Source organism: Pocillopora damicornis, chromosome 1, assembly GCF_964200805.1.
Source record: "Pocillopora damicornis chromosome 1, jaPocDami1.2, whole genome shotgun sequence".
In the NCBI taxonomy this organism is placed as follows: domain Eukaryota; kingdom Metazoa; phylum Cnidaria; class Anthozoa; order Scleractinia; family Pocilloporidae; genus Pocillopora; species Pocillopora damicornis.
In genome coordinates, this window is record NC_142670.1 from 4,434,147 (window position 1) to 4,458,319 (window position 24,173).

The 24,173-nt window shown below is 38.0% G+C and overlaps 3 protein-coding genes across 4 annotated transcripts in view; all 3 read right to left on the minus strand.

The window, feature by feature from the left end:
* Window positions 1-383: 383 nt before the first annotated feature.
* LOC149051434 (uncharacterized) overlaps window positions 384-24,173 on the minus strand; it is a 103,306-nt gene continuing 79,516 nt past the window's right edge. The window contains exon 3 of the mRNA XM_089185533.1: window positions 384-729. Coding sequence (XP_089041659.1) covers window positions 397-729 — 333 coding nt within the window. The 3' untranslated portion in view covers window positions 384-396. The remainder of the gene's footprint in view (window positions 730-24,173) is intronic.
* Window positions 7,499-11,093, minus strand: LOC149051435 (adhesion G protein-coupled receptor D1-like). 2 transcript variants are annotated; one of them, XM_089186308.1, is made up of 5 exons: window positions 10,857-11,093; window positions 9,503-10,759; window positions 9,242-9,362; window positions 8,148-8,189; window positions 7,499-7,970 (listed from the first exon to the last, which is right to left on the minus strand). In XM_089186308.1, the coding sequence occupies exons 2-5, from the start codon at window positions 9,547-9,549 to the stop codon at window positions 7,899-7,901; spliced, it is 282 nt and encodes a 93-aa protein (XP_089042434.1). In that variant the 5' UTR covers window positions 9,550-10,759; window positions 10,857-11,093; the 3' UTR covers window positions 7,499-7,898. Both variants share the same exon structure in this region; 1 of them encodes a protein (XP_089042434.1).
* LOC149051436 (adhesion G protein-coupled receptor E3-like) lies at window positions 11,087-15,259 on the minus strand. Its single transcript, XM_089186861.1, has 8 exons — window positions 14,329-15,259; window positions 13,700-13,889; window positions 13,010-13,112; window positions 12,564-12,653; window positions 12,242-12,320; window positions 11,774-11,820; window positions 11,412-11,541; window positions 11,087-11,250 (listed from the first exon to the last, which is right to left on the minus strand). Exons 1-8 carry the CDS (start codon window positions 14,737-14,739, stop codon window positions 11,152-11,154), a joined length of 1,149 nt encoding a protein of 382 aa, XP_089042987.1. The 5' UTR covers window positions 14,740-15,259; the 3' UTR covers window positions 11,087-11,151.

The following is a 24,173-nucleotide window of genomic DNA, read 5'->3' on the forward strand; positions in this document are numbered from 1 at the left end:
GAGTAAATCAGGTAAGGCACCAGTTTTCTGATGCAAGGTACGGAAATTATTTAGACAAAGGCGGTAGTAATTGGAAGGAAGGAAGGAAGAGGGAGCAGAATTGGTGGGAAAAGAAAAACGGGGATCTAGAATAGTTAGCTTATGTCCTAAAAAATATCGAGCTAGGTAATGCCATTTGGATGTGCCAAAGTCATCTCTTAAACTGGAAAAAACAGAAAGGCGCAGGCTAGCGCACTTAGCTTTAAAATTAACGACGTTGAGGCCCCCGGATGATGGGGGCGCACAACAGCGATCGCGACTAACATTTTCCATTTTTCCTCTCCAGATAAAAGGCCAAATGATCGACTTAAAGCTATCGTGCACCCAACGGGGTGGGGGGATGACTTTAGCAACGTGCTATAAACGGCTTGCGCCTAAAGTATTTACAATTAAGGTCCTACCGATAAAAGACAGGTCTCTTTGTTTCCAAAGATTTAGAACCGAACTTAGTTTGTCTAATTTGGCCCGCCAATTGTCGTCGTCAACATTGACGAGGCCGTTTGAGAAGTAAACACCAAGCACTCTCATTTTAGTGACCCATTTGAGGCCATAGGGAGATTCAATTCTAGTTCGCCATTTTCCTAACCACATTGCTTCAGATTTGGACGTGTTCAGTTTAGCGCCAGATCCTTGTTCAAATTTTGATACGACTCGGAGAAGTGAAGAAAGAGATCCTTCGGATTTTAAGATGCAAGTAGCATCGTCAGCGTACTGGGATATTTTATATTGAAGGCCCCCTGCTCCGGGGAGCAGGAAACCTTCAATATCTTTACAATTACGGATTTGCGTTGATAATACTTCTGAAACTAGCACATAAAGGAGAGGAGATAATGGGCATCCTTGTCTCACCCCTCTTCTTAAGTGGACAGGGGGGGACAGGGAGCCATTAACAATGATTCTAGAGAAGGCTTTAGAATAAAATAGTTCGACCCACCTACAAAAGGAGGGGCCGAAACCAAATTTACGCAATACTCTCATCATGAATTCGTGGTCAACTCGGTCAAAAGCTTTTTCTTGATCTAAGGAAATGAGAATACCCGGTTCATTAGTTTTGTCAATCATGTCGAGGGCATCACGAAGTAAGGCCAAATTTGAGAAGATAGTGCGGCCGACCACGCCGCACGTTTGGTCTGAATGCACGATGGAGTTCATGACTTTTTTCAATCGTTCAGTGATGATTTTAGATGCTAACTTGTAGTCAGTGTTTAACAAGGAAATTGGGCGCCAATTTTTTGCGAGGCGTCGATCATCTTTTTTGTGGATGAGTCGTAGGAGGCCCTCGTACTGGCTATCCGCGAGGGAGCCAGCAAGAAAGGCCTCGTTCAAAACAGAAAGGAGAGATTCGCTCAAATCGTTCCAAAAACACGAGTAAAATTCGGTTGGGAGACCATCAGAACCGGGTGACTTGCCGGTCTGAAGGCCTTCCAATGCAGTAAGTAATTCTTTATTAGAAAAAGGGCCTTCACATAGATTGCGCTCATAATCAGTCAGTGAAAATTCGCATATCAAGAGGATCTTGGGTGAATAAATTCTTGTAGAAATTGGTTAAAATTCTTTCAAGATCATTTTGAGAATTTCTGAGAACACCGTTCTCGTCAAAAAAAGATTCAAAACTATTCATGTCAGCTCGTTTTTTCTCCAGACGGAAGAAATAGCGTGTTGGTTTCTCACCTTCTTCGAACCATTGTGCTCGGGAGCGGACTTTAGCTCCTTCGGCTTCTTTCGAGATCAGAGAGGACAATTGGCTTTCCAAATCGCTAATTACACCTGGGTTATTTAAGCGATTAGAATGTAAAGCGTTTTTAGCATGGGTTAATTGCTTAGTAATTAGGAGTCTTTTGGCATTTGCTGTTCTCTGTTTACGGATACAGTATGAAATACTTGTTTTGCGGATTTCAATCTTTAGAGCATCCCACCATTCGCGAAGGGAGGCGAATTCGGGGATTTTAAGCTTAAAGTTGTTAATCAATTTTGACATAATGTTTTTAAATTCTACATCTGAGAGTAAAGAGCTGTTGAACTTCCAAATTCCAGGACCGTGATTAGAAGGGTTAGTCGTTAGTTCAATTTTTACAAAGTCATGATCGAATAGGTCGTATACGCATGGAAGAATATTACATTTCGTTACTAGGGTTAAGCCTTTAGCGACGAGAAAGCGGTCAATTCTAGATGCCTGGGTATGGTCTTTATTAGACCAGGTGAAAGTTACTTTGCGCGGGTTGTTCTTGCGCCAAATGTCTGTAAGTGAGAAGTCAGCACAAAGGGATCGGAGAAGTTTTTGATCAGACAATAGGATGGCGGAACAATTTAATTTATCTAGGACATTGTCCACACAATTAAAGTCTCCCCCGATCACTAGGTCCCCTTGGGGGAGAAAGTCATTGTGCAGACAAGAGAAAAAACTTTTACGATCCGAAATAGTATTGGGAGAGTAAATGTTTACTAAATTTAGTTTAGAATTATAGTAGTCAATGAGTAAGCTCAATATTCTTCCTTCGGAATCGGTCAAAAAACGGATAATTTTGCCTGGAAAGTTTAGAGAAAAGAGGATGGCAACACCGGCAGACCTGCCAGTCCCGAAGGACCACAGACATTTGCCGCGCCAGAGTATTTCGAATTCCTCCGCTTGTTTTTTGCATGAGACATGTGTTTCTTGTAAAAGGATTATGTCACAGTTTGAATAATTTAATTCTTGAATAATTTTTCGACTTTTACTGGAGGACCCGAGTCCTCGCACATTTAGAGAAATTATTTTAAGCTTACTCATTGAATATAAATAAAAAATTAATATCTGTACCGCCTTCTCCTAGGTTTAGCTCTCTCCCATCCATCATCATCAGTTTCGGAGCCAGAGTAGTCACGGCGGGAAGATCTATCGCGGTCATCGCGGCCGCGATAATAATCTCGATCGCTTCTATCTCTCTCTCTTCTGTCGTCTCTCCGGTCATCTCTTCGTTCTTCTCGCTCGTCTCTTCGTTCTCTTGGTCGTTCTCTTGTACCTTCGTCGCGTTGTTGTTCTCGTTGTTTCTCTTGATCTTGTTGTTTCTGTTGTTCTTGCTGTTCCTGCTTTTCTAGTAATTTCTGTTGTTCTTCTTGTTGTCGCTGTTGTTCTCTCTGTTGTTGTAGTTTTTTCTGCCTTTCTTCTCTTTCCTTGGCGCGCTGGGCTCGCTCTTGTTTCTTTTCCTTTTCAGTTTTAGGTGGCGTTGGCTCACTATCGACGTTCGCGCTGAAGAGCAGGAAGGGACATTGAGGCATGGAATGGTTGTCCGCTAAACAAACGGAACATCTTGGCGAGTCTTTACATTCTTGAGCTCGATGCCCAGGGCATTCACAATTAAAACAACGGACTGCAGAGCAGTCTTTGGCCATGTGGTCAGTAGCTCCACAATTCCGGCAAGCTTTTGGCTGATTTGGGTACCATATTTTGATAGGTTCACCAGCTATGTTGATGTTGGCAGGGATAGTTCGATGTAGCGCCATTCGAGCCGTTCTTACTCCATTCTCGATATGTTGTGCAATTTTGTCGCGCCGAAATGAAAGGACACGACCGTAGTGGCTGAGTCGGCCAATCACGGCAGTGTCGGGTAGTTCAGCGGGGGCTTCATGGATCTTGACGAGGACCAAACGATTTTCGCAGTCGCCCAGGAAAACTTTGAGACCGGCAATCACGACAAAAGGTGTTTCAAGAGCGGCTTCTTTAGCTGCACGGCTCTTAAAAGTCACGATCCAAGATCTATTGGACGCCTTTCTCTGGATTCCGGTGATAGCGTCAATATCGATTTCTGCCGCGTCAAAAGCTTCGAGAATTATTTGCGATGTGACGGTTGTATCAACGCTAAAATAAATAGAGCGATCCTTCGTGATTCTACTTTGACTAGGAGCATTCAAAAAAGGCACGGCCTGAAATTTCACACCCTTATTTTCCAGATTTTTTAGTACCTCAGGGATTTCGATTTCCACGTCTGCGCCCCAGGACTGTGAACCTTCTACCACGCTTGCGTCTACGACGTCTCCTGGATTCGCTGTCGAGTTATCTGTAGTAAACTGGCTGATATTTTCACTTTCCTGGCTGTCCATGTTGACCAATTGCTGCAAAAGCAAGGAAAATAAACTTTTCATAAGCCTTTTAACCTTACCCAAGAGGCCGAGAAGCTTTCAGTACTGTTTCGGCCTTCTGGGCCTCATCAGTGCAGTGCTGATGCTAGGATGGAGGTAAGGCTCTATAGCCACCCCAAGTGATCTCACACGTGTGGTATCATCTAAGCCATGCCAGAGAGCTCAAACTAGATAAACTAGTGAGCATGCATAATGCTAGCAGCAATGACTCATCCTAGTAGAGTGCTCAATTTGGACATGAAAGCAAAGCTTTGTATGCCAAAGAGCTATATCTATATATATATATATATATATATATATATATAAGTTATCAAAGTTATTAAAAGAAGGAAAATAATAATTGACAGTTTTTAGAGTTTGTAGCAAACAATGGCGTTAAAAAAAAAAAATATATATATATATATATATATATACACATACATATATTTGTTTTAAAGAACCTTAACGATATTGTTATAAATTTCAGTTTACATAACAATCGGTCTTACTCTCCATGATTTCTTAGCAATCAGTGTTGAGCCACTTCCTATGACCATTCACTTTATTATCAAATAGGGATATCAACCATAAGTTTAAAAGGACTGATACGCTATTACGTCGATTCTTGAAAGACGAAAACGTTTTGATTTATCTCGTCACACAAGCGGTCACGTGACTTTACATCTCAATCTTTACGGCGAAGAGTGTGTCCATCGGGAACTAAAGAGTTGCTTGATTACTTGCTCTTTGATTTCAATGTCCTGTTTGGCACTTCTCCCAATCGGCTGCTGCTCTTAATCTCTTTATTCAGTTGTCAAGCTAACACTCTTAGACTGAAACTTTTGTCCATTGTCAAAACCTACAACAAATTCACGTTGATACGCGGAGCGACTAACTCTGCGTTGCTAACGTGCAGTTTTGCTTAAGTTCTCTAGCTATTCGTATTCCATAAAATACTTCACTACACCTTAAAGGCAAAATTCTGAGATTTTTGCCTCGTTTCCATCTCACTGCCCTAAACATCAGTGGATTTTCCCAAGGTAATAAAATAAACCCAACAGCCCACTTGTCTCAACATCCACAAACCATTTATGTTTTTCTTCTGCTGTTATTTTACCGATATTAATATTCCTACAAAACGTTATTGAAGTAAACACGAGAGGAAAATTCCATATTTATCGTTTTGTCAGCCCTGGGAAATTTCTAAATGAGTTTTATTGAGGATTTTCATACTTTTCTATTAGATATAGACGAGTGTTCTTCCAATTATTACAACTGTGACGTCAACGCCGTTTGTAATAATATCATTGGGTCCCATACACGTAAATGCAAGGCTGGGTATTCAGGAAATGGGAAAACTTGCACTGGTGAGTAATCAGTATAAGCGGTTAGGAGAATGCAATCAAAAGTGATGCATTTAAAATTTCCAACCAGCATGAAGGAAACCAGTTGGCTATTTTTAAGCATGGTCGAAGAGTTCAATCGGACTTTGAACTTCTCCAAATCCGCATAAGAAGCCGAATAGACAGAATGGCGCGTCAAAGGTATAGTTTCCGACCATTTTTCATTATATTGAAAGAAGTAAACTTTTTTGAGGCAGCTGTGTAGTATAAACTAGAACAATTACTCACCTCGCCGGTGAAGGTGGTGGTGAATCATCTCTATTCACCTTTACCTTGGTAAATAATTGTTAATTATTCTTCTGAAATTGTTGCGTTTTTTGCTTCTTTGCCTTCTGTTTCCTTGAGAATATTAATTTGATTACTTGTTTGTTTATGTCTCTCAGATGTCGACGAGTGTACCACTGGTGCTTTTAACTGACATAGTTTTGCTTTATATACTAACATCATTGGATCCTACACGTGTTGGTGTAACCAAACGTCTACTGGAGACGGAAAGACTTGTAATCCAGTATCAGGTAAGAGGAAGGGGCGGATTTCCTAGCCTTATATTCCGCTTCCTATATCTTACAGTGGAATTCTGCCCTTTTGTGCTCCAACTCGTTCTCATGCAGAGATTCTGCATCAGAACAACAAAAAGGAAAATTTTACATGACACACCATCAAAAAAATTTGCAATTCCATTTGGTCACAGTTTTATAAGGCAGAAAGCCTCATTCGGCATGATCCACACGAGGAAATATTTTATGTTATGGTAACAGATCGCGTGCGAAAGTACTTCCTATTCCCCGAGGAGCTACTATGGTGAAAAATCCTTATGTACCGCACGGTCGTGCACCATAACACGACGTCGGGAGTTTCACTTACATTCGAAAAAATACGAAAACGGAATAATAAAGCATGTTTGTTACAGAAAATTTTTGGTCTCAGCCAATGCTTGAAAGTCATAAATTGATCGGTAAATATGTTTGTGCTTTTTATCTATTGCTTGCATAAACGGTTTTATATGGTCGTCCACGTTCTATTACTTTATTTATTCAAACTTCAAAATCTTCATCGAAAAACCACAAGGGCCTCCTTGGCTCTTACGAGCTAGTTTTTATCCAAAGCTTAGGGTAGAAGGCTGGGATTTTGGGTGGTCACATGGTTTTCAGGTGGATCAATCGTCGCCAACACTAATGGAAAGCCGATGAAGGGAATAAGGGAGGAGGAGAGGGGGTGGGGGGCCCATAAGAATATGCAACCCCCCACCCCCTCCTCTATTTTGCAGCTATGAATAGTGGTAACAAAACATTAAGAAATGAGAAGTTTGTCATAAATGTGGCTCACATGAATAGCTGGGTTAGATGCTGCTTTGTAGAACGTCGAACTCAGCCAGGTCTGATTACGCAGGTCGGTGCTGTTGAGGAGTTTTCATTACGTTTATGACCAAAACAATATCCCCGCACACTGTTAAAATTCCCGTATCATAAGAGGAGATACTGTAACAGTTGGAAAGATACATTTTTTTTGTGAGTAGACATCTCATGTAATTCACACATTTCGTATGCGCAAATGGAAAACGACGATGAATACATTAATATTTAGCCTATTCCCCTTAAATAATGAGTTGTGAGCCCTTGGGGACTGTTCCGACATTTCATTCAAAAACCTCGCTGCTTACGTCGCGAATTTTCCTTTGGATTCAATGCATGGAATTCGCACCTATCTGGCAAAAGGTCGACGAGTGCACCCTGGTTAAGGGGGTGGAGCACTTGTTCCAGAGATTTTTCTGTTCAGATAAGCCCTTTATGATTGGTTTCTTGTCCTACCTTTACTAAAAACAAGGTAGATAAAGGAATTGTAATTTGATTATCATCAGTGGTGCAAACTTTTCTTTCTCTGAGAATTGCTACAAGTTAGCACTGTTGCTGCTTTTGTTGGTATTTTAACATGTCAAATTAAAACCACGAGAATATAAAACGTATTGATTGCTCATTTATTAACAATGAAAGGCTTTTATCAATATTATTTCAAATTTCTTCCTGTCTTGGATGCTAGCTAAACCTTCTTAACACAACTGTATCCAGTGCTCTTTTATTCGACAAGGAGGAGACCTTAAATCATGAATACGTGAGATTTTCTCTTATTACTTTTCGGATCAATACAAAGCTGTCAGAGCCTTCTGAAGCTGATTATTTATATCTACTCTAAGATTTTCTTAACGAATTTAATTTAAGATATGCATAAATCTAAGCTAAGGAAAAACACTACGGTGACGACTCAGATCTCGGAGATTTCAAGGCCACTTTCATGGTTATTGCGAGGCTGGACATTGATTTTCCTTGGCAATATCACGTTGATGATTTCATTTACTTGCGAAGCTCATTTACTGCCTCTTATTTCATCTGCTGCTAGGGTGGCACCAGTGATCCTTCTTTTGAAGCGAGATCTAATCTCCATTAATAAGTTGATATCAAAACGATCTCAAGAATTGTACAACTCCATGTGCTGCGCACATATAAAACCATTGAATTTAATTCCTTATTTCAAAGCGGAAGGCCTGCCAGGTAAAAATCTGAGAAAAAATCTAAAGCTTACAAAGAGACTTCAAAATAATCTTGAACAACATACCTCTGAGTTTTTCACGCAGTGAAGGAGGAATATTAAGAAGCCCTGTGAAATCACAATGTGGGAAATCACATTAACGCCTTTAGTAGATTCAAAGCGCTTTCATTCAAGCCCCCAACCCTAAACCTCTTAGTATTGAATGTTGCTGGGCGGCAAAAATGTCCGAACCTTTACTGTTATTAATCACAAGTTCTCTACTCTGTCTCTGTATTACACAAAGTTTACCACTTAGTAAACTTTAAAAGAAGGGGTAGTACAACTCCTTGCCTTCACGCGGTACTTTTCACACATTTCAGGAGTATCGAGAGGAATATAATTAGATCAAGAAAACTTTTATCATCTCAGGTATTCGATTGTGAAGCCGTTAGTGTTTTCTTGTCATGTCCTAAATCGACTCCGTTTCAATAAGCAAAACTTTGACCACTGGTAAAAAATAACTAAATGTTTTGTTATATTGAGGTTTCCTTTTACCCAGGAAAACTGAATTTCTCTTTTTCACATAATTGTAAAGAGGGTCGTTGTTGTTATGGACAAATCTTACAATCATGATCTGTTTTTCCCTTTTTTCCTTTTTCAAACCTTTAATTCCCATGAGTGACTAAGACAGAATTTCTCCTTACAATATCAATACAAATCAAGAAGACAAGTGATGAGAACCAAGAAAAGTATCAATTAGGGGATTATAAGCTGATCCAATACCAAATTCTCACAAGTAAAATCAGAAGAATTGTATAGCAGACAGTGAGGAGAATTACTAATAATATCTTGGAAGTTAAAGGGTTCAACACCGTTTACTAAATAATGTTGTAACTGTTATAAGTTCATCAGCCACGTAGGGTGAGTTTTTTTCAAGTATGTATTAATGGGATAATTTGAAAGTTATTTTTGTGTCAGGAGAGACGAATTCATAATAGATATTTGGGCCGGGTGAACTTGTACCCTGAGATGAGATGCGCTCTGAGCACTGACTTTTACCTTTGTCAAGATTCATACTTAAAACAGAAATATCTCAATAAGAGTTAAATCCACCAATCGCTCTTTTACGTTGGTTCCGTATGAGCACGGACTTCATTCACTAAAAGCTGTGTTCAGTTTACCTGAGTGGAGTTGAAAATTGTGAAAATGTAGGCAAACGCTTTGTGCATGGGCGACAGAAGACCAAATAGCCAGGTGATCCCTAGCAAAGGAATCATCAACACGCATGCCCTGACACCAAGTCTATAGAATCACGGAAAAATAATAAAATCAATATAATTTCCTTTTATTATTGTTGTGAGTTGGCATTATTTGTATAAGACAGCAAAGTAAGTGGATAATGATTTATATGGATCTACCACTTGCGCCACTAAAATACTTACCTCATTTGTTCACTGATTTTGTCTTTTGCATGCTGCATGTTTTTCATCTCATTGATAACTCGTACCAGTATCAGCGTGTTTAACTGGAAGCAAAACAAAACAGAATGAAACAAAAACAATTTAACTATACAAAGGAAAGAGAAGTTTGCACTTGAGCTAAGTTCTCCTATCGGCCTTATTGGATGTTCTTTAAAAGTTTAACCCTTCCCCCCTCATCATTCCATTCGCCAAACAACACAAAACAACAACCCGGGAGAGACTCGAATCAGGACCCAACCTGAAAATCTTGCGCGGTAACCGCTGACGGCATCTCCCGAAATAAAGGCCACCTCAAGAAAAATGTGTATTTCGTACATATTTTATATTTCGTTGAAAACTATTGAACAGAGTCAACGAGGTTAAAAAAAAGCGGCAAGCGAAAGAAATGCTCACGATGCAATGATAACTAAAGGCAAAGCGTGAAAGAGGGAAACGAAAAAAATATAAGAATTCAACTTACCAACTCGATCAGTACAACGAATACAACAAATATCCAGATCATGCCATTAGAGGATGACATCCAGCAGCTGAATAAAAATCAAGTATCTGACACTTTTAATACATTATCAGTTAATTAATTTTTTTTTGCGAATGCATGTACGCAGTACCCTCCATGTTAGGTTTGATGACAAGTAATACAAAAGAACATAGAAATAACAAAACAACAAAAACAACAACAACAGCAGCATCAAACCAATCAATTAAACCAAAAACAATAACAATAACAATAGCAAAAACAATAGACAAAAACGAAAAAACAAAGCCAAGAAAAATACAACATTAAATGAGGATTCGCGACAGGGAAATCACACGAGAAAAAAATCATTCACTTCTTACAAATTTGCACTGATATAGCTTTTAATCCCCGGTCCGGTTCCTGCTACAATGCCCAACGATATGGAAACAACGACGGCGGGTAGACCTGTGGATTCGAAATTCGAAGTGACAACAGAGTCAAATGATGATGATGTCTAAGACGATGATCGTGTTCGCAATGTTCATGGTAAGTCATGTTTTACTTTTCCAAAGATTATCAAAGAGAGAATGGGTTTCTAATTCATAGTTACCCCATGAAAATCCATGTGAAACCTTCATCTTATCGTCGATGTTGTAAACTTTTACAACAAACAGGTAGAGATAAACTCCCTCGATCAACATCCAGCAGAAAGCGGCCATTAGGAAATATTGCACAAAAGCTGCTACTGTAACACAGGCGGACTGCACAAGAATGAAAACGTTGAGTTAAGATTTGCATCAGTGTCATTAAGATTTAACAAAGAAGATTCTTCTCTTCTCGTCTGATACAATATCTCACCTTGTTCTCGACAGCACCACTTCCAGTTAGGAAGATAATTTGACCTGCACCAAGTGAAGCGACTAGACTCACTCGAATCTGAGATAAAGGTCCACTCATGTCTCTGATCAAAAATAAACAACTGATTTTATTCTAAATCAGTTCCATTCTCATTTATACAAAGCCTGGTTATATTTTTGATTCGACTTGGCTGCTTAAAGGAATCTAAACTTCACACATTTAAACTGATATAATTTCTTGTTGGTCTATATTCTGAGCTTGCTTTGGAATTCTTGGGTGGAACTATATTATGTACTTACGTAAGAACAGCATAACTGATGATTGTTAAAGATATTCCAACCAGAGAGAAAGACAAGCCCACATATGTAAGAATTTCCAGCGCTTTTTCGTCAGTCTTAAGAATGAATAGAAAAACGGCGATTCAATATTAGTAACGGAAGAGGGCTACACACCATCTACCTGGATTGTGGACATGTAGGAAAAAGTGCCACGTCAATGTTGTCTAGTCTTAGTTCCTTCTGAAATCAATGCATGTGTGTTTAGCGATATTCCTACCTTAGTTAAAACGTTACCGCTGGTTCCTCTGTCAAACTGCATAAGAACTGCAAAGTGAGTCAAATGATTGCAGCTGCACTCGGTGTGAGATTCGTTCCTCGATGTTAGGAGGCACCCTTGTCCTGACCAACTAGAATGACAGCAGAAACCAGTCAGAAGAGCAGTATTTAGATTCGAAATGAACAAAACAACTGCCAGCTGCCAGCTTTATAGACCGCTGAGCATGCGGAAGCTGAGAAGGAGGAAAAGAAGGAGTAAAAGGTGACCACACAATGTGATGTACCAGTGCACAAAAGCAAAGTTCTTTAGCAAATTGATAATTTGACGTGAACGATGTCATCAATTCATCCAGAGCTGTTTACCTGTTTTTTGAAGTATTCCAAAACACGCAGCTTCTCTTCGGTGCATCCTAAAACCGTAAAGTACCGTTATTATTACGTAGTACAGCGACTAGCTGGCTGATGAGGAGGTGGGAGTGCTCTTGCCGGAATTTTTCAGACCCCTCCTTATCCCTTTGGATACATGTAAAGAATTGTTTACAAGATTTCTAGTCTAGTTCCTCTCGCTTTAAAGAAACTCCTTGAAAAAGAAATAGGATCTTGACGTGATACGATGATGATATTAATAACAATAGAAATTATAATAATAAAGATAATAGTGATGATGATGATAATAATATTCATGGAAATAATGATAATAATAATACTATTAATAATAATAACATTAATAACAATAATAATAATATTATTAAGAAGAAGAAGAAACAAATTAAATCAAATCAAAACAAAATATAAGTTACGAATTTTCTTTCTTAATAAATTGTAACTTACCAGTAGGTTTTTAAATTTTAATGTTACATTTTTCCTGAAAGTGTTGTTCCTCGACCATATCGTTGCAGACAAGATATTACTGTTGAATTCCCAAAAGACAAATAAAAAAGAAAACAAACAGACCGACAAAAGACAAAAAGATAAATTAATAAAAAGATAGCAAAACAGGATCAACACGAAAGAAACTAAAAAAAAAAAGAGGAATTCAAATTTAGGTCGAGTAAATTCTTCGTATTAAAATGCCCTATGTAAGTTATTAGCGCACCAAAACAGATTTATTTGAGATGAAATATACTCTATGCAATACTAAGTTTTAGCAAACCTGATTTTAGTGACAGGAGCAGAGTCGGTCTGGCCTGTTAGGAATACTTCATGGAGATCTTTGTAAATGACACAAAGTACAACTGATCCCAGGTGAAATGATGGAAACGATTTCCTAATTTGATAATGCTACGAGAATATCGAGAAAAAAACATAAGTTGTCACAGTTTAAAAACCCTGCGAGTTTATTAGTGTGTTTCATTGGCATGCCCAACTTGTAATAAGAATAAAATATTTCGACCAAAGGAGACATAAACAGGCAAAAGAAAACCAAAACAACTGGATTAAGATATTAGCGATTCAGTTTGAATGTTCGTTATAAATTGAAACCCAGCCCCCTTTTGACCAATAACACTGATAATCGCTAAAATGATTTGAATAATACGGCAAAAATATATTATTTTCTGTGCTTTAAAAAAAAAAGAGTAAAGATTAGCCTTCTAACCGTTATCCAAGCCTGTAACAGGGACACTGACGTAGTTTTCTCCTTTATCATCCACAAGTTCTACTCTCGTCTCATTTTCGTGGAAAATCTTCCTGACCAAAATATCTAATTGCAAAACAGCGACTTATATTAAGTGAGGGCCAAAATAAATGCAGATGCTTTCATAGTAGTCACAAGTTATCGTCCTCAAAAGTTTTAGTAAATGCGAGTAGTTTGCATGGATCATCAGTCAAAGGAGCGTTCTCCATTCAATTGTCAGATAAAGTGCTGGTGATCATTTTTAAATCAAAAAACAAATCACTGCGATGAATTAAAATGATTTCTTATTTTTATTTTCTCAATTTATTTATTCATTCCATTCATTTTTTTTTCACTCTTTTATGACCGATTCATAACTATGACGATATTGAAGAACATATGTAAAATAAAAAGAATTCTTGGAATTGGAGATAACTGACAAGCGATAGGACTTTGCTGTTATAAAACTGCAAAAAAGAGGTAGAAGACATTTCATATGTCGCGAAAATGAGTCGATAAAGGGTTGCTACAGACAAAGTTTACCCCCAGAACGTCGAAAAAGTAGTAGCGTTTGGCAAATTTTTTCTAAAATCTGCCACGAATGATGCATGTATTTATGGACTCTGAAATAGGAATCATAAAAACTTCCAAATCAGCTTTTAAGATCTACTTACCTGCATGTTCACCACGGATGTCAATCTTAGGTACGGTTTGATTAAGGTGATTTTGAGCATAATTCCCAAAGAACTCCTCCAAATCAGTAACAGTGAAGAAGGCGCGTTCCATATTTTCCTTAGTTACTTTATTTACAGAAGAGTTGGTCACTTCTTTTAGGATGTTGTTAACAACTTTCTTGACTGGGAACTGAGAAAGAATTAATAAATTCATGGGTTTCACAGTCTGTGGAAAATTGAGCTTTCTTTAACCAAGGCGCCAGCAATAACTTAAGTGGAGTTTAATTTCCCGACCTCTTGATCGAACTCCTCTATTTACACCTCATTACCAGGGGTTTCTAGGTAAAGTATTACGAACATAATACATCAAGAATGGAACAACTGATTAAAACATTGGAAACAACATAGGGAATGCAAATAGCATAAGAAATACTGATAGCATAAGAAAGAACGTACTCGCGATTACATTTCGAGCTTTGCATGATTCGCGCGAAAGTCGAACTTATATCGATAACTATGCGGACTCGGGTTGGGGGGGGGGATCTGTTTGTTCACTCTTTAAAGGGTGGAATTAAAGTACCAATAACTATAGAGACTAAAAATGTTGCAAGAAAATCAAATACACCTACCTCGCTTGATGGTGTTAGCTTAATGGCAGGAAAATTCAGTGTCAGACACTGTTTCACTTTGATTCTGCCCAAATACGACGAGTCGGTTGTATTTGTCAGTATAATCGAAAACTGCATGCGAGTTTTTTCATTTTCTCTGCATCCCCACATTTTAAAACAGTGATCTCTCCAAGAAGACGTTTGACTGAAAAGAGAAGCCAACTGCTTACACCAAGAGCTACAGCAGTTTTTGTTAATACATGTAGGTGTCTCATTGCCACATTCCATCCTATGCCAGATTCGACGCATTTCTTGAACACTTTGCTGTAGTGTCCGATAGTCCGAACGGTTCAACTTTGAGGGTGCGAGTGTATCATTAGGGTAGGAGCAAACTCCATCTGCGTTAGATACGTGAACATAAATCAGAGACATTTATAATGGTAAATGCAGTTCCTCGTTCATACATATACAGTTTATATTTTTTTTTAATTTATTTTTTCCATTAGTATATTATTTGCTTATATTATTTTTCGCTTGATTCTTTATCCTTTATCTGCTCGAATACAATCCCAGTTGCGTTTCCAACCCGGTGAGGATCGCATTGCAGTTTCTGTTTAAGTTTGCGTGTGTCTGGGATTTTTTGTTTGTTTGTTTTTGTTTTTGCTTTTTTTAAATCAGTTTCCACTTTTCACTTTCTACTCGTTGAACAGAGTAGTTAGTGGTTGGTATCGAGAGTTTGTATAGAAAAGCCAAACAAAGAAAAAGATTGTAAGGATGTTTAGAACCTTTAGTTCTTTCTCTGAATTTTTTTTAGTTGTTTAGGATGGGCCCCGCTTTGATTTTGATGTTACCTTCTAAATTTTCTAGGCCAAAACCCCCGCTTTGTTTGCTTTCCCTCCTCTTTTGGACAATTACAGGCAATAACAGATCAGTAATCTTTTAGAACGGTTCGCCTTCTGATATTTATTGAGCAACAGATAATACATTGTTTAATCTTTGACGGCAGAGTTTAGCCAGTTGAACAACGTAGAACATTTACAGTTTTTGTTAATTCCTTTTTTTCCCCGCAAATACAATACATATCTTGTGCTGAAGTTGGCATGGTCATACCAGCTGTAACAAAACCAAAAAGAAATTATTCCTCAATTCACAGCCATTCCGAAACAAGGGGTGAGGGGTAGGGAAGGCGAGTGGGGGGGGGGGGGAGGTTAGGGGAATCAATAGCAAGACAAGCACTTAAATGAAAAGATACCTCATGGAAACGTGGAACTTCCTAGTCAACCATATAGGGGCAGCTGCGGGTAAAATCAATCGTATTACACTTAACGCCTTCTAAGGGTCGTGCTTTACCACTCCTTAAGGAAGGATTCGTAGATGGAGAAGCGTTATGCATCCTAAGAACAAATTCGGCACCCTCCACGCGTAGTAATTACGTACAGAGTTTGAAAATATGCTTAAAGAGGGGAATGGAAGATACTTGACGAAGATGTAGAGAAATATATGTCAGGCCTAGTAGAGAAGGGCCATCAAAAAGAAAGAAAATAACATTCGGAAAAATTATTGCTATTTATGGCGCAATATCTTCCGGTAAGAACATACTGATGGGAAAATGGCACCTTATTCAAAATCAACGCACTGAATCACATCGTAAAGGAAAGTCATTAAAATATATGATGGAGGCAGAAGTTAAAAATCGCTTGCGAATGCCCGGAGTCCTGGAGGCCCGCCGGGCGTCAATACTTTTTAACTCGTCATTTGCTTCTTGTGATCTACACCCCGCGCGAGGTGTAGGTCGAAATAACTCCTCGAGGAAATTGCGAGAAACCACTAAACTAACTGCCTAGAGTAAACAACTCATAATTTTAGAAGACTGCCACAACCATTTAAGACCTTAATATATCCAAATCGCTCTGATGCAGTTAGATGAGAGACCACAACGAAAATTTCACGAATTTAGATAGCATAAAAAATAGCGGAATAAGCGCGAAATGTTTGTGGTCGACAAGGATCTTTTAAAACGATCATGAAATGAGGGTTAAACTAGTCAAAGAAATTGCGCCGAGTTTGAATCCTCATGCCAAAAAAAAAAATATTCTGTAATAAACAAAGGGACACAAGGTGTAATCTTCAGAGATTGCCTCTCGCTCAATAATTAAAAGAGAATGGAACAGTGTTTTCCTAAGCTTTACCCAGTGAAGTATGAGAAGCTAAAGAGGCCTCGATAACCTATAAGGACTTGTGATACATATTTTTCTGCGATAATTCAGTGTTCCTGTTATGTCATCTATACCGGAACATCTGTAGAGTTTTTCTTGAGAGCCTTATTGCTCAGAAAAAAAAACAAAAAACAAAAAACAAAAACAAAAAACCTAGCCCATGAAAGAGCACAGTTCTCGCAACTTTTAACTACAGTGACTGATATATTTGAAACAGTTGAGATCAATTTCTGTTTTCTGGCCTAATTATTGCTTGAAAGGCTTCTGTTGTGGGAGAGCGCTTGAGGCGATAGAACGGTCAGGAAAATACATCTGCTTAAATAGAGATGATGGTTGCATTAATATTGTCTCCTGGCTCTAAAAAGCGACTACGTTTACTGTAAGGAAGGAAATTAATTTAAGACTGTGGTGTTGAAAGTCCGCATGGAAAAGAAAAATAAGACAGAGTAAATCAAAAACGTTTGGCCAAGAATCTTAAGAACGGGGGTAAATTTACCCATTGTGTTCCGGTTTCGATAGTTGCTAAATTGCATCTTGTTTAAATTTCGTTTTAACCAAAGCTATGAGATGACAAAGGAAACCACCTGAACAAATTTAAAGGCTCTCTTCTTCAGATTTGTTTTCACCTCCTCCTTTTTATTTTTTTCTTACCAGACTTCACGTCAATCAATCGCGTTAGTATGAACACCAAGAAATTTGGAAAACATTCTGCGGTATAATCAGGGAGAAAACATTACAGGAAGCTGGTTAAACTGCTTGACTACAACGGATTGGTTTCATATAAGTACTTACCAAAAATGATTAGTAGTCTATGCAAAAGCATTTCGTTGAAAGGCTCCGTCCAGATGAAAGGACTCCTCTTTGACATTCAAGTATCCAAAATAACCGATGGCAAATTTGCCTCGCGAAGAGCTCTTATTCAGACTGCTTCTCTTATGGCCCTACACTGCGAAGTAAAATTATTTGATGCAAATCTCACTTAGCGCGGATTGAGAATATAAACTGTTTGAGTGCGAATCTTTTCCCCTTATGGCCTTAAAGGAACTTAACTTTTAGCTCGTAGATTCATTATAACATCTCCGATGGTTTATTGTCATAATTACGCACATAAACAAGTGGATGATGGTTAGATCAATATGCCCGTACACAGGTGGCGAAGGCTTTATAAAAAGATAGGGTTTTCCATAATATAGCATTTCATTAAGATGCAATATTATTTTCAGTTTTCTCATGCAAATCAAACTGGACTTTGTGCTTGTGATTGTCGGGTATCAGGCTATTAATCAAACAGAAAACAATACATACGCGGTACAGAAAAGATACCTAACATTCTAATTCTACCATTCTGTGTTTTGTTTCAGTTGAAAGCTGACAGGGTCTTTATATCAATGCCTTGAGGTAGTATGATTGAAATTGCAACTGAGATGCCAAACGCTCGTCATGCAAACACACAGTGTTTCGTGGAGGATTAATTTACTTGCCGTTGTCAGCTCACGGCAGCGGAGGCAAAATATGTAGTGCAGTAGATAATAACAACTGCTCTGTCACTTTCTCGAGTGAAAAAGCATTAGGCTCTTTGTCTCTAGAGATAATAACTTATTTCCTTCCCCTATTATTGTTTTGTTTTGTTTAGCTTTTTTTTCGTGGCTTTTCTGTAAGAGTTCTGTTTTCATATCGTATTGTATAATTAGTTGCCGGATTCCCAACTTGCAATGTCTACTGCTGTACTACGAAGTTATAATTTCAGTTGTCACTTTTTGTACAACGTAACATTTTGGAAACTACATGGAGCTTTTGTTCGATACTTTTTTAATTATTTTGCTGTCACTCAGTGGCTTAACTTTTATTTTTCTCGGCGCAGCAATGGCTGTGGAATCCTCATTTACTTCCGGGGGCACTACGGTTGTTCGTTTTGTGCAAGTCCATCATCCATCGCTGGGAAAATGGCCTGAATCCTTCTTCTCAAACGAGCTCTTATCTGTAAATTGCAATTCAAATTAGCCACACTATCACATTCAAGGAGTTTGTGAGTAGTCGTATTCTTTTTGTCAACGATTTTGTATTGTTCTATGATATGAATGGAATTTCAGTAAAAGCCAGTTTTCACAAGCCATATCGAAACTTGAGCTCATTCAGTTATCTGGAGCTACTGTGGACAGGTACCGTTATAAAATGTAAAAAATGTCCTATAACTTGTTCCTTTTTCTCTCTGTAGTAAATTTTATCAACAAAAACCTTACATTCTGACTCTTCATCTGGAATACGTCCTTTCTTCTTTCTTCCTTTACCCCCATCCTCAGACACGGGAATTTGTTTGAAAGCTGTGCTCCTGCGCACTTATGGATTTACATACCCCACAGAATATGTGAATACACTGAAAATTTTGGTCCTATAGTGCTTCCGTTTGTCATGCTGCTTTTGCTTTCCAGCTAGTCCAGATCTAAGCACAAGCCTCGTTAACTAGGACTTTATTTCTTTGATATAATATCGAAATTAAATTGAACTTCCTGGTCTCCACTGTAACTGCAAAAATCGATATAATACCGGATCTTGAGATGTAATTTTAAGCGATTAATCACTGACCTCGCTGTTCCTCACGCAATGAAGAAGAAAGATCAAGAAACCCTGTTGAATTATAGAGAAGTGAGAAGTTTTGTCAAATTATGACGATGAGGATTTGATTATGATTTTCACAAGACTTACACAGTTTTTAAACCACTGAGCTGGCAGAGTAATGAGGTCAACATAACACCATCACAAGATTACCGGGACTGTACATGTGTCAGAAATATTAAGTCTTTTGATCTCCACAGACATTTATCTACTCCTCACCTGTGTAGAGTTGAAGATTGTGAAGATGTAAGCGAAAGGTTTGTGTTATGGTGCCAATAACCCAAATAACCACGAGATCCCTTACAGAGGAATTATAGCCACGCATGCCTCCACACCAAGTCTGAAAAAAAAAACAACAACAACAACAAAGGAACAAAAACAAAACAAGAGATTAGTATTGTTGTTTAGTAATTGTTGATGATGACACACTATAAGGTAGCAATTCTATCAAGATGATGACTTGCTGTTATTGTTTTGGACTTCAGATTTAACCTTAGAAGATTTATGATTAAAAAATGTTGGATCCTAGATTGTTGTTTCTAGAAAGGAGCAGATTCCAAGACCCAGTATTTCGGAAACCAAATTTTATTTTATGGAACACAATATACCTTATTTGAGCGCTATGTTTGTCCTTCTCTTGTTGCATAGTCACCATTCCCTTGATAACTCGCTCGAGGATCAGAATGTTGAACTTAAAGAAGGAAATAGACCTATATGAGCCTCATGAAAGTTTTTTTTTTTAGTTTCGATAATGATAATCATGCATGGTTATGTTCACTTACAAATTCAATGAGCACAAGAAATACTATAAATATCCAGATCAGGAAATTGGCAAATGCTTTGTTTGTCAATGATTACTTGACATACCAATATGGATTCGCCACAGATTTAACGCGTTGATCGTGCCTTTTCTACAGAATATTGATTGGTGGCATCAATGATTACAGCCTGATCAATCCGATTCAAAACCGATCTTAAGACTCATAATTTTTCTCTTCCATCTCGAAACACGATAACAAGAAGCTAATAAATGAAAACGAAAAAGGATCATTTTTGAATTTATACGTTACGTTCAGCTGTAACAAGATCTTTGTTCATTTTCCAAATTACTTGTGTTACATCAGTTCTTGGAAAGCTGAGTGGGATGACATTAGATCAGTACAATGAAATTCTCCTCACGATTTATCAGCCACAAAACTTTCGATTCCATCTTTTCCAGCTGCAATACTCAGCTGTGTCCAGAAGAACAGCAAAATGAGAACAGCAAAATGAGTCAATGGTGACAGGTGCACTCTGTTTGGTGTGCATCAGTACACAAGCCAATGGAACTGAAGCGTAAGGCGGATAACTTATCGATCAAGTCAGATTCTGGTGCACAAGTCATGCAAACGGAGCCCCGTATCTAATAACATATTTAACTTATCAAAGTTATAGTAAAAATAAAAAGGAAGGAAAAAAATAAAGAAGTGATTACCACTTTTTAAAGCTTGCAGCAAACAATGGAGTAAAAAAATTAAACATCTTTTTTTTAAAGATATCCCAACGACGTTGTTGTAATTTTCAATTTACAAAACAATCAGTCCCGTTCTCCAGAGTTTTTTAGCAATCAGTATTGGGCCACTTCTTATGACAATTCAGTGTATCATCAAATAGGGATATTAACCATTAGTCGAAAAGGGCTGATAAACTAAACCATATGTTTAAAAGGATCGATAAACTAGTACATCGAGTCTTGAAAGACTAATCTTCCGAGCATAAGCTGCTTGTCTGACGAAAGGATACTGTCTGAACAGTATCTCTATTGCAAAATAATCCAATCTCTTTGTTCAGTTATCTCAAGATAACACTCTTAGATACTGATACTTTTTTCTATTGTCAACACCTAATTTTAGTTCATTTTAATGTGCGGAACTACATATTCTCCGTTCCTACCGCGTAGTTTTCTTTGGTTAGTACCCGTATTCGAGATTATCTACACGGCCATGGCAGACATATAGACTTACACTCTGCGAAAATATGCATAACAGCTAAGAGGATTTTATAGAAGAAAACAGGCTTTGATAACAAACATAACTTTAAGAATTTTAGATATATGAATTTATATATTTGCACTGCAGTGAAGAAACGAATTTAATTAAGAGATCCTACAGGATTTGAACCCATGACCTCTGCGATACCGTTGCCGCGCTTTACCAACTAAGCTAACAAGCCAACTGGGAGCTGGTTAATATGTCGAGTCCAGATAAACCATCCAAGTAATGAATAATGATTTTAGATATATGAAAGTCATATATTTGCAATGCGGTGAAGAAACGAGTTTAAGAGGTTCTCGCAGATCCTCGCAGTAGTCATGGGTTCAAATCCCGTACGGGCCTGAATTTTTGTCGGGTCCTATTTTCAAGTATTAGTTCAGCAGTGTTCTTAGCTGCGAGGAGTTCTTAAATTCATTTCTTCGCCGCAGTGCAAATATAAGAATTTCATATATCTAAAATCAAAATATATAAATAATGATATCATGACCTTATCATTCATTTGGGCCAAGCTTAAAATACTTAAAGGCGAATGAATTCTGGATCAAAACGGATTTGGAAACACGCAACACCCAAACAATCATTTAAACCCACCATACACTACAGAAAATAACCGAGGCCCTTTAAAAAATGGTGTGAAATTGAATTTATCAAAACTGGCCGGAGATTTGTGGGAACTGCTCCATGTAATGAAATAAGGAAGGAAAGGAATTTAGCACATCGTGATTGGAATGAATCGAAAGTTGTGAATGATTATGTAGCCTTAAGGTCCAATCAGCTGTGTAAACCAAAAATACAAGCTATGCCATGAGCATATTAATCCTAAATTTCTTTTTTAAATATTTTAGAAAAATACAAATCCCGAAAGATCTATAACGTAACACTTCCAATTCGCAAGACCTTGTCCCTTGCTTTTTAACAGAATCTTTAGCGAACGATCTAAAGGGTTACCCTCAATCTTTAAAGGTGGGGCGAAGAGGGGGGGAGGTGTTCTGTCTATGTCCATTTGTTCATTTCTATGCAAACTTTATCAGTATTAGTTTGAAAGAAAGGACTTACATATATAAGTTAAGGTAATCGACAATCAATCCCACGATGAAACAAAATAATGCTGTTTATATCTTTATTGCCTCCACCCCTCCCCCCTCTCCCCAGTTGCTATAAACGTGCTGGTTATCATTTTTTTTTTCTTTTAGTATTTCGAAACTCGATTTTCCCTCACGAAATGGAAAGGTCTCTGCGGGTAAAGATGTTTGACTTTGATCCTTTTGGGAAGTTTTTAATTTGCAGCAGGCAAATACACTGGTCATTCTGAGCAAGATGTCGCGCGAGTGCCAACACTCAGTCGGTTTGCAACTCTCATGGTTATTTTCATGCTAATTTCAAGTTTTCACTGTTTTGAAAAACGAGGTATTTGAACAAGTTTTAGCTACTGCACGTCAATAAAATTATAACTCTGTGGAGCGTAGCTGTAATTCTTAACTTAAGGCTAACATCTTATTCTCTGATCGTTTTTTCCTTCCGACTTGATACCTAACGGCAATGCCGTTAGGATGCTGGTTACAAAACGCAGCTAGCTACAAAGAGGGCTCAGGTAAATTCATTGACATAGTTAAAATCATGTTTAAAATACTTAAGTCAAACGCTAAATACAAAATTTGGATACCTTTTTCCAAAACACTTATACTCTTTTAGTACTTGAACAAGTGAGATGGGAGTTGCAAATATAGGTTGCCATTATTACTGTTTGTGCAAAGCTTTCGGGCCTCATGATGTTAGATGCGTCTCTGTGGAGAGTTCTCGTTCATACCAAGAACCTTTCTGCTCATCAAACGGTTCAACATGTTGGCTTCAATTAGAACACTTTAGGACAGCTTAAATACACTAAGCCGCTGGTCTCGTTGTCTGTTTTCTGCATTTTGAGATGCTGAGTTTGATAAAAGCACATGGCATTTTTTTTTTCATTTGTGTTTTCGAGCTTATTCGGTTTCTCCATGATCTAGGCACGAAAAACATGTAAGTACATCGTATATCTATCTATTTTGTTTGTTAGTTTCTTTGTTCGCCGTATTTTTTCCTAATTTCAGTGAATCGTTCGTTGGTTAATCGTTGGTTAGCTAGTTTATTTGTTCGTTCTGGTTCATTCGCTCGGCGTGATGGAAGTTTGTTTGCCAATTTACATGGAATAATAATACAGTTCAACGCATATCAAAATATTCAGTTGTCCTTGATCACGCAGTAGAGACACTGGATCTCTACACAACATATGACAGTGTATGTCTGTTTCAACAGGAAAGGTGTATTCTTCGACTTAACTACACTGTACAGCACCCTGGTAACTGTGAAGGTGAGTTATTTTGAATAAATAATTGCTTCCAAGAACTTTCTTTGTCAGAAAATCCGTCTCCAAACACCTGCAGAGAAAATAAGAGCGAAAGTGTCACTGTTATTGTCAGTGTCAGTGCTAATGGCACAATTGGTGTTCAAAGCAAATCTTGTTGCTGGTTTTCATGGTTATCATGCTGCTGGTTGTCATTTCGACTGGTCTCAGCAATAATGTCCGATTCTCGTTTTGGTGTCTGTGGTGCAGAAGCAGTTTTAGCGCCAGCAGAAGTGACATTGTCCTCTTGTTAACAACGCTTTCTGTTATAGGGGCGATTTTGGAAACAATGGCCTTATCTTGTGATTTCAGTGAGTGATAGAGATGGTTGAGACAATAGCTTTAAATTAGACAAAAGTGAACTCAGATTACGCCAAGTATTTTTGAATTTATTTTTTCTAGGATTTCCTTTTTAGAGAGGTCGTCAACACATGCCGTAAATCCCCTCCCTTGGTTATTTCCATTGTGAAGTCATTTGCCTCAGGCAATTTGTGTTTTATCCTGATAAGGCCCTCGGAGTTCAAGTTACGGTTAGTGATACTGAAACTAGTGACAAATCTTATGTATACGATGCCGTTGTGTCCTGGGTTGAAAATGTCAACTACGATAGATTTACTGCATGTATGA